Source organism: Hetaerina americana, unplaced genomic scaffold, assembly GCF_022747635.1.
Source record: "Hetaerina americana unplaced genomic scaffold, ioHetAmer1.1.p SCAF_7, whole genome shotgun sequence".
NCBI classification, from domain to species: Eukaryota; Metazoa; Arthropoda; class Insecta; order Odonata; family Calopterygidae; genus Hetaerina; species Hetaerina americana.
The window spans coordinates 81,143,116-81,154,067 of NW_027287316.1; the positions used below are offsets into that span (position 1 = coordinate 81,143,116).

At 40.6% G+C, this 10,952-nt stretch overlaps 1 protein-coding gene across 1 annotated transcript; it reads right to left on the reverse strand.

The window, feature by feature from the left end:
• Positions 1-3,321: 3,321 nt before the first annotated feature.
• On the reverse strand, positions 3,322-7,144 carry LOC139696812 (probable salivary secreted peptide). Its single transcript, XM_071595677.1, has 3 exons — positions 6,962-7,144; positions 4,938-5,078; positions 3,322-3,509 (listed from the first exon to the last, which is right to left on the reverse strand). The coding sequence occupies exons 1-3, from the start codon at positions 7,109-7,111 to the stop codon at positions 3,345-3,347; spliced, it is 456 nt and encodes a 151-aa protein (XP_071451778.1). The 5' UTR covers positions 7,112-7,144; the 3' UTR covers positions 3,322-3,344.
• Positions 7,145-10,952: the final 3,808 nt, after the last annotated feature.

Genomic DNA, 10,952 nt, shown 5'->3' on the forward strand with positions numbered 1-10,952 from the left:
TAACATCTTAAATAACTCTATTTTTCCGAAAATTTTCCCGATACTTTTCATACAAACCATGTATCTAAAGATCTCAATCTAGGCTGCTCTCTTTGCGAATCAATCTCCGCCCAAAACCCCCAAACATGCCAGCCATGCTTACCATCTTCTCGTGGTGATTTTTAACAAATAAAGCGGAATTTCTCTAAACATTTTCAAAATCTTAATTAACCATCTCATCATGGGTCCCAAACACTTGGCTTGCATTCCTTTTTACCTCTCTCTCTAACATTTTTATTCCTACAACTTGTCTGATAAAACTTAGTTTCTTTAAGGCTAACCCGCGTATTCTCCTGATGTGTGTACTTCATTTAAGGCGTTTCAAGTAGGTGTAACGACCAAGTATTTCCACCTGTCCTGAGATGCTTAATTCCATTCCATCTGTTTTATTATTTTCGTCTGGTTTATCTTTTATTTTGTTCCAAAACTTTGGTGCACAACAGTATTTGATATTTAATTCTAACCCCCATTCCTCCACCACTCCGATATTTTGTCTAAATCGTCAGAGCCCACCGTCAACCATTGTTCTTATTTTCATCTATACCATCCTGAGTCGTTTGCAAATAATTGAAGGTTTCTGTTAGCGTCTAAACTTTGGTCCTGATTTCTTATCATTGAAAATTGTGGCCCGGGAACGCTTCCCTGAAGCACTCTATGTAGAAGTTACATCTACGTGTATTATTCTTGCATAAATATTGAATTTTGTGTCTGAACATCTGAACTTTTGATTTATCAGTCTGTTAGGCGTATTCCTAGTCAAACTTATGTCTCATACACGTATAGAATTCAGTTATTTATGGCATTTCCGCTAAATTATTTCGTATTTTTTGTCAATTTAATAACTATAGATACCTTCATATTTTCCATATAAATTTGGTACTTTTTTCTTTGTTTATTTTCCTTCCATTAGGGAGAATTTGTCTGCATAAGAAACGCTGTCTCATCGTTGTTGTTGTGTTTTCTGGAATGATGATTGCAGTCGTAGCAAACAAATTGCCAAGTTACGGAGGTATACGATAAGTGTACGATCGACAGCCCAATAGCCGCAGTTTCTCCACCCTCGTCGGAAGAAATAGGGAACGTCTTTGTAAATGGAGGAAGAAATAATGGAACACAGTAATGGAATAATGGAAGAAATATGAGTATATATGTCCATTCAAATTTATCGTAAAACTGCGAAATTCTGTTTTATGTTTTCATGCATGCACGTCGTAAATGTCCATCAGGCCGTTCCCTTTCGAGGGAGACTCTTTCGAGAAGAGAGTAGCAATCATTCATAAACAATTACTCACTCTCTCTTGGTTATTTCTTTCACTCTGCTCTGTTCGACTATACATAGTTCTTTCCTCATCCACCATAATTGTACGTGTATTCATACTTTTACGTTCTGCACTGTGTGAAAACTCCTTCATCAAATTAATTTCCTTCGGGGTAGCTTCGATCACGTGCGATTCGTTGGAATGAAGGTTTCATCATTCAAACGCAACTTTCTCATTAACTTGATATAATCTACGCCCGAAAAGGGTTTTTACGATGATCAGTAGGAAGTTTATCGCTATGTGACGACCAAGTTTTGATGAATTGCGCGGTACTTCGATGTAATCATACCTGTAAATATATTATTACGCTCATCATTACGACTAAAATCAATTCACACGACTTAAAATAAAATACAGATGAATGATAGATTACAGATACAGATTTCTCCCGAAAAATGTTGAAGTGGCGGTAGTTTTCCTGAATGAATTTTTTCAACCGTTGAACTTAAATTCCATTAGGGAACGATGTAAGAAGAGAGATGAAGTTAAATAATCGAACTATATCCATTTCGCGCGTCGGTCTTACGTTCTTTTGAATCTCGGAGTGCGCATGGTGGATTTCAATTTGAGAGATCTGGCCAGATAAACTTAGCAACCAAAGATCTGCAGGCAGAGCGGCACACGGGAAAATGTAACTTCAATATTCCAATTGGGTGGGATGATCCACCTTAATTCTAAATGGAGTTGAGAACTCCTTGTCGGGAAGGCTAGATACGTATGTAAAGGGAAGAATGAAGAGAAGAGGTTTTTATTTGACACTATGACTAAGAAATGAGGAATTGACGAAAAAATAATTTCGGTGAAACCAAAGTTTAGCATAACTTGGAGGTAGTACACAACTGAGTAAACAGAAAACGTTTACTAGGGGTGTTCAGAAAATAACGGGAATTTTCAAAGTTCACGGGTTTGGAGAGTACAGTCGCCAAAATATTTTTAATTACGTTGATATACATGTCTCTAAAGTGTGGTTCAATTTTCAGCTGTATTCATTGTTTACTTCGTCTTTGGCAGCCGCGTTTAAGTTAGACGTGTTTTTATGAGCTCGGCGATTTCCGTTTGTCAAAAGAAATGGATCGAATAATTTATATCAAGCGTTAGTTTCGACGTCATATCCATGAACCCATGTTTCCTCACCTGTTATAATACGTTTCAGTGATTCTGCATCGTCGTTAACTTCATTTAGTGACTCAATTGAGCAACTTCCATTCGCCGCTGTTCAAAATTCAACAATTTTGGAAAAAATCTTGCTGTCACACTTGTCATACCCAAAACATTCGATTATTCAACATTTCATGGCATGATCCAATCAACATACGTACCAACATCATCAGAGAATTCTCTGATTGTGATTCGGCGATCCATTTCGTATCCATTTCTCTCACTTTTTCTTTCACGTTTTCATCGGTTGTTGATGTGCTGGGGCGTTCCTCATCTTCAACGTCTTCCTGGCCATCTTGTGGAAAACGCCTCTCGTAAACTCTTGTTTTACTCAAAGCAGACTCACTATTTTGGCCTATGTTAACATATCACACACTTTGTTACATTTTATTCAATTTTATACGTAAAATTTGATACAAATTCTTTGATCCATATTTTTTTAGCAAACGCAAATCGCCGAGCTGATAAAAAACACGTCTAACCTTAGCGGCAGTCATAGACAAAGTAAACAATGAATAAAGCTGAAAATTTTATCATAATTTAGGGGCATGTATACCAACATGATAAAAACATTTTGACAATCGTTCTCTCCAACCCCGTGAAATTTAAAAATACCAGTTTTTTTCTGAACACCTCGTAAGTTGCTAGGCGACGTCCGAACCCTATCTTTGAATATGTGGATAACCTGTGATGAAAGGAATCTCCATCCAACTCTAAAAATACATAGATACTGTATGCAATTCCTTTTTTTAATTGCAACGGATACAAAGAATGTGTGAAATAAGCCGTTCGTGATGCCGTCTTCCTTTCTTTTCCCTTGTGGGGCCTTCAGGGTCCGCTGGTGGTCGCGGCTGACGCCGTCGGGTCCTGGCCGTAGATCTCAATGATGAACTCGATGCCCTTGCCCAGCTGCGAGCGGAGGTTGATGGTCACAGCGTTCTGGTTCAGTCCGCCGCTCTTGATGGTCGCGTATCCGCCATTGTTGTCACTCACCTGTCGACAAAGAGAGGCCCCTCAGAAAGAATTGCCCGACAAGAACGCGTGCATGTATTCTTACTGACTTGAACTAAACTACAGTTACCTATACAATACATTAGGATGACGGAGAGTAACAAACTACCCAGAGTCCAACTCTCAGTTGCTTATTCTCAGTCAAGTCAACAATGATAATTGCAGACAAGGAGGGCACGTTGGCTCAGTAGACCCTTTAGAGGCACGGCTCGGTCAACCCGGGGGAGAATTGATGGCGTGATTGATTGGTGACAACCTCTTGGACACCTCTCTTAGTCTCACGATTGATCATCCATCTATTTGGTCCGCTGAAAACTTAGCTTAATGGCAAACATTTCGTGGATGGCGGCGATTTTGAACGTGCGGATAACGACGACAACAGAAACACTTTTATGAAGCAAGTTTTTGGGGAAGCAAAGTGACGGGATAAGTGTATACATATTGGTATGAAATTGATGAAGGGATGGTAGTAGGAAGTGTTTAAATGTTGGTGAGGATTAAGATGAAAGATAAAATAATGTTCTTCAGATAATAATTAATTCCAGTATTTTCAATAGCGCTAGGTGACCTTTTTCTGAACTTTCCTTCGCATAAACAGTCATTTTCAAATTTGTCATAAGAAAATGAAATGCAGGAAAAGAATAAAGAAGTTCGATTAAGCACCGGAAGCAGTTAAAATAATAATAATACAAACCAAGAATCACCTTTACTAAAATTAAATATCGCAAGTATAACACTGACAAAACTAATTTAAGTCGTGATAGACTTTAAAGGCCAGCCAGGACTGTGAAACAGGTTTAGCTCTAGGAAAACTTACGATTCCTGTATGAATAGTAGTTCGTTGGATGGTTTCTTCACGACTAGAGGAAGATGCTTCGCTGAGCAAGGATTGGGATGGATTTAAGTACACCTTTCTGCAAAGTGCCACAGTTACGTATGCACGGTACGCAAAATCTTAAGTTATTTCAGAGACCGTTTAGTTCAATCTTCATATTGCATAAAAGTTTACAGAGCATTTAGATGCCGGTAGTCATAATTGCCAAACTAATAAAGATGGTAAGAGCAATTGATACGGCCGACACCTTATACGGTATGTCAGTCAGTGTCCATGGCAATATAGAGGTGACGGTCGGAAAGGGGGGGGGCAGGATTGGAAGGGATGCGGGATAGGAGGGAGGGATGGGAAGTATGGAGTCTTGTTCCACTTGTCCCCTCCGGAACCGGGTAACCAGCGTAGGAGCCGGAGGGTGTACCACTGCCAATTGCCCTAATTGGCTGGTGAATTAACATCGCCTGCCACACACCCTCGCGGTGGTTTTCACGGGAAGATGCATTTGTAGAATGATTACTGCCATGACCTTCCTTGACAGGTCAAAAGGCGAACCCCATGTTCGGAGACCACACGCTCACCTTGTCCATGACTCTGATGCAATGTATGACCTCGGTGAACTCGTATCCGGCCACTGGCGGGTACATGAAGTCCATGTCCAAGTAAGACAGAAACTGTCCCTTCTGCTTAACCTGGGTCCTCGTCAGCAGCAAGTCTCCTGGCTGGGGAAAACGAAGAGGGAAACGTGACATTAGAACGTGCGCGCGGGTGCGTCATTATTAAATTAAGCTACAGGGTTCGTCCGGAAAATAAGTGTACTGACTACTGATTTTTTCCCGCCGCTCCAGGCGCGCCCAGCACCGCTCTGACGGGCTGCGTTTGGAGGGGGGTATGTTGGCAAGCGACGCTGAAAAAGACAGTCGGCTCTGAGCTGTGGTGTAGTGAGGAGCTCTGTTAACGCGAACCTCCACGCTTCGACCCACGTCACGGAACGCGATGCCGAAGTTTTTGGAGCAGCGTTATTCCATCAAATTTGCGGTAAAGCTTGGGAAATCGTCTACCGAAACTGTCGGTATGATTAACCAAGCTTACGGGGAGTCAGCCATGTCCAGAAACATGATCTTTCGGTGGCACAAGATGTTCGTGGAGGGCAGAGAAGAGGTCGACGACGAGTCTTCGAGAGGTTCCCGATGATGCCTTCGCGGGAGCGTTCCAGGAATGGGAACGCCGCTGGAACAAGTGTATCGACTCACAAGGGTCCTATTTTGAGGAATATTAGCTTAAGATATGTAAAAGTGTAATAAATTTGTTTTCCTGAGCTCAGTACACTTATTTTCCGGACGAACCCTGTATATTATTAAATTCCTTCTTTCAAAGCGTCTTCACTAATATCTCATAGAATACCCCCGATAGTTTACCAAATCGTGCCGGTCAACCGATGCCAACATTGAAATCTCATATAATGTTAGAGAACGTTAGCTGAAAAATATTAAGCCTAATAAATCCTCCGGGCCCGATGAAATACCCGGTCGTGTATTAGAGGATCTAGCTTCGGAAATTGCGCCTTATCTAGGAATCATATTTAAGAAGTCGCTGGTAGATCACAAGGTTCCCGGAGATTGGAAAACAGCTGACGTACCACCTATTTTTAAACACGGAGACAAAGAGGAACCGACCCGAAGTAATCCGAGTAATCAACCCGAAGCTCGGTTTGGTAGGTGATGGTAGAGTTCGCCCAGTACTAAGCCCTATGCGGCGTATGAAAATTCACACATCAGGGTAGGGGGGGGGGCAGTTCCTTTCCCTGTGCCGGTTATGGTTTCCCAGGAAGATCTGGTACCCGAAAAATCACTTAAGCTTGGGTGGAGCTGCAGGCGCCCAGAGACTTGCCCGGGAAAAAAAATGAATGTAATAAGGCTTTCAATTGATTTTGCTCATAAATGCATGGACTTTAATAATGCCTTCTAGAATCTCATTTGTTTTCGAATTTTTTATTGGGGCCGCTGCCATATCTTTAAATTGAAACTGTAGGGAAGACTTTTAATTAAATAAACAAAAAATAAAATGCGGGATTTGTAAATGTTTTTGTAGAGAAAAATTTCAAGAACTGGCGAGAGATGTCGTGACAATATCTTCAAACGGAGTCATCCGCTTAATATGCATCACAGCGCAACGAACACTCCGAAATTGTTGCATTGCAATGCGCATATTACGGATGAATCTGTTAAAAGTTACTGTCACGTTACATCTGCCGAAGTTTCTTAAAATTTGTCAAGGGTAATGCACCTCTAGCGTTTAAAAGTTGGCTTTAACCTCGTGGATCATCGCGCACGACTACGAATGCCTGTGACATAGTACGTATGTGCGGTATTTCGTTACAACATCTCGTTCCTTTAAGAGCCCCCTAAATCTTGGAGTGTCAGAGGACGCCTCGATAGCTTAACTGGCTAAAGCACTCGGGCGGATATCGCGAGATCCGGGTTCGAATTCCGGTAAAGGCGACTGATTTTTACACTCTGAAATCAGTGCATTGTATCGCCATAACTCTTGGGCGTAATTCCCCCGCGCCGTTCTGGAGCAAGCAAAGCGGTTTCCATTCCCTCACCTTATTGTCGCAAAGGATCAAATCATGCGGCTGCCTGGGCTGCATCGGAGGGAAATCGCCGAGACCCTGGGCCTTGGAGGGCCCGGCCCTGAACAGGGCCACCAGCAGGAACAGAAGGATTAGACGGGCGGAAGCCATCTCGAGTGCCATTCACCGCTGAAGAGAAACCGAAGGAACTGAATCGATCGGAGACTTGACCATGTATACGAGCACCTAGGGATGCGGGCCCTCCGTTAAATAGGAGCGGAAGGGGGAACAGCGCCAATTAGAAGAGAAATATCGCCGTCACGTCACGTGGTCCTCTGACTTTCCGAGGTGGGATTGTCGCGGAGTACCTGACTGGCGCCTCCAGGAAGGCACCGCCTCGGTGAGGCGTCGATTGCGCCATCATCTCCGTCGCGGAATTGCATTTGCGATGTGTGCAACCTCGACATTTTCCTCAAAAGACTGCAAACAAGAGCGGGACTCATCTCGCTTTCAAAACGAGAAGAACAGTGGGGTATCGCATCGGTTCGCCTTTGTTCTTGAGGATGTTAGGATGTTCCCCATATTATCCCGGACAACCCTTGAGCTGAGCTATCGAGTCCAAACAAACGGAAAGCTAAAGATTGCGTAAATGATGCACATAGAGTAAAAGCATTTGAGTGAGTATATTTTAATGTAATGTTGATAAAGGAAACATTGGCATTTGGTAACAGGGTTACTATATTTCATGTGTGTCTTCAACTAACTTAATGGTTTCTGATCATGGCTGTTACGCATCTTTTCCAGTTCTGAGATCGCAATTAAGTGAAACCAATTAAATCTCCAAGCACAATGAATTAAGCGAAGTGATTTTAAGTTCATCCTTTAGAGATTCCCCGCCACACGCCCTTGCGGCGGCTTGCGGGGTATTAATTAGATGTAGATGTAGAGTTCTTCCGGTTCATTTAAGTTTCAGGAATACGTCAAAAAACTTAAATTCATAATTTATCCTGACCCATTCTGTCCCCTGCGACTGATGCAGCTGAATTGCCCGCCCTGTCGGCCGTCCTCTTTCTGTTGAAGGAATGAGGGAATACTCGCTGACGAAACTTATTTTTATTTCCAAGTGCACTGAAGGATAGCTCAAATGTTTTCCATTCACAAAGGACCAAAGCAACACCATCAAGAATTCAAACCGAAAGAGTGGCCATCCAAAGTCAGCATGTAATAAGTTTGATGCTGGCATCAGGGGGATCGAGATGGTGCGGGGGCTAACGTACTGGCTTCCCACCCTGAGGGCGCGGGTTCAAATCCCGGCGGTGTTGAATATTTTTCAGAGGTATCTCGATCCCTACTTGAGGTGCTTTGTGGAGGGCACTTTGAGGGAGTACGCCGTCCGTCGGATGGGACGTTAAACTGCGGACCCCTTGGCGCCTTTCGTAAAGAGTAGGCTAATGCCGACGCCGGGTTTCTCTCCACCCTTCATCCTTTCCTGTCCATCCCCTATGGCGAAATGACCTTAGCTGTCGGTCGCCTCCCCTCAAAACTACTACTACTACTGGCATCAGGTTCAAGCTGCATTCAAATTTAAAGGCCGAAGTTGTTTTTCAAAAATAATTAATTCTTGCATTTGGCGCCCTAACAAAAATACATAATTAGCATATTGCGTTGTTTTGAGTTAAAAAAAGAACGAGCTGGGACCTTCTTCATGTAGGCAATTCTAATCACTCGGTTTGATTTTGAACCTGTATTACTCACCCACTGACAGAGATAATCCCAAATTTTTTCTTCATATGTGAGGATAAATTCAAGATTTTCTTTCCATCACAGGTAGGTTTCGGACGGTAGCCAACGACTATTTCGATTGCCGAGATCTTTCTCTTGTTTGCCCTACGTTATTTCTTTATTAATTTCTTCGAAACTTTTGCCTGTCTTCATTTTATCTAGCAAACCTCCGCTCTTGTTCCTCAACCCCATTTACCAAGCATTCGTCAGCTGATAACAACCTTCAACATCCCATTACCTTTCACTTTTTTTTTAACAGTTCTTAATTTACGTCTATCAAATGTTCAGATCTTTGACAATCACATCTTTGGATTTCGCAGCATTCTTATAACAGTTTTATATATCTAGTCATCAAAATTACTCTCTTTGGTTCTTTTCTCGGGCTTAAAGTTTTGCGTTTACATGGAGTTTCAATTGTAGTATATCGCAAATGACGATATTTATGACACGGCTTATTAACAACACATTTTTGTGTTTAGGAAATTTTATTTGGTATGCGTTTTATTAAAAATGGCTAAATAGAGTAAGAAAATGTTTTAACTTTTTTCCTAACGAAGTTTTTGTAAATTTTCAGATTCTGAGCGTAATAAAACGGGAGAACTTGACCTGAACCGTCAGGAATTAAACATGCGAGGACAGTTATCACTCGACAGCTCACGACTTGAAACCTCAAATAAAACAAATATTGGAATTGATATTCTTTGCTTGACAGTAATTCACAGTCACGGGCCATGGATAATTATTCCACTTAAATAGACAGATGAGGCTACGCTATTCACGCCATAATATCGTTTTCAGTACTTTGCATTTATGAAATATCAAACGTAAAAATTTACGTTGCTATTGATAAAAATGTCAATATTTGTGACAATATTTTCGACGCTGAAACAATAGATATGAGTATTTTTTATTTTATGCCTCGGTGTTCCAAATTTGCATTGGAAATAATTAAATTGGAGGATATTTAATGTACTGTCACTGCAGAAAACTACGGCGAGAGGTTGAAAGACAATGCAGAAAGATGCGCCTATCAAAAAATCAATTCGAAATATCTATTGCTCGTAAAATCTTTATCAAATCTTCAAATTATTAAGTTACCATGTCGTAATATTTCAAGTCCTTGTAAACCAGTATTTCTAAAATTACAGCGTGGAAAATTTAGTTTTCTGTGCTCATTTACTGTCAACAAGAGCACCTTCGCTTGATTTATAGTTGTTAGTTAAGGGCTATAATAACTTCAAACGACATCTGCCATTTGAAGGTATTTCAGTCTGTCTCTTCTTAGGTTTTTGGAAAGAGATCTCTTCTTACCTTCTTATTCTACTGAATTTCTTTTTTACATCCACCAAATGAGCAACCTGACCAATATTAAGCTGCAATATCATTTTTATAAAATAATTTCGTTACATTTTATTGATAATATTTCATTTCAAGCTCTAATGACTTTAATAATATAAATATTTTGATCAACGGTATCAATGATGTAATATTATAATATTTCTAAACCAATTCCTAACTCTAAGTGAATAGCAACATTTGATGCATTCGGCATATGCGGTAGATATGATATACCAAAACCAATGAGGGTGTAAGGTCCATCAATTATTCCGTACCAATATGACACTCCACAATGATGCTCAAAGAATGATAAAGATGGGAACGGATGGATTTTGTAAAATAGCACCCGGATTCTATGTTTGTAGATAGATAGTGGTCTTTATTTGGGCGAAATTGAGACCAAATGGTCCCTTCTTCCATTTAACCCATCGTCGTATACATATTATATTAGCCATCAAACTTACAGTTACATTAATATGTATACATAAATACATAGAGACAGACATCAATTCATTAACACAGATTTGCACATCGAGTATAAGTATATACATATATATATATAGACACACACATACACACACATACATACCTATATTCATACACATACCTACACATATACATACATATCCACACACACATACATATACACACATAAACATACATACATGCATTCATACACATACATAAATACATACATAATTACGCACATGTACACCCATACATACATACATATACATATATAAATTAAGAATACACCTACATATACTCAAATTAAATGACAGTGAAGATAGAGTACAATAAAATGAGGAAAGTCTAAGCAATGTGCAATGTTTTTGTATTTTGCATTTGTACAATGGTTCACAAGGATAAAAATTACTCGATATTGCCAGACGCAGAGCGGGAG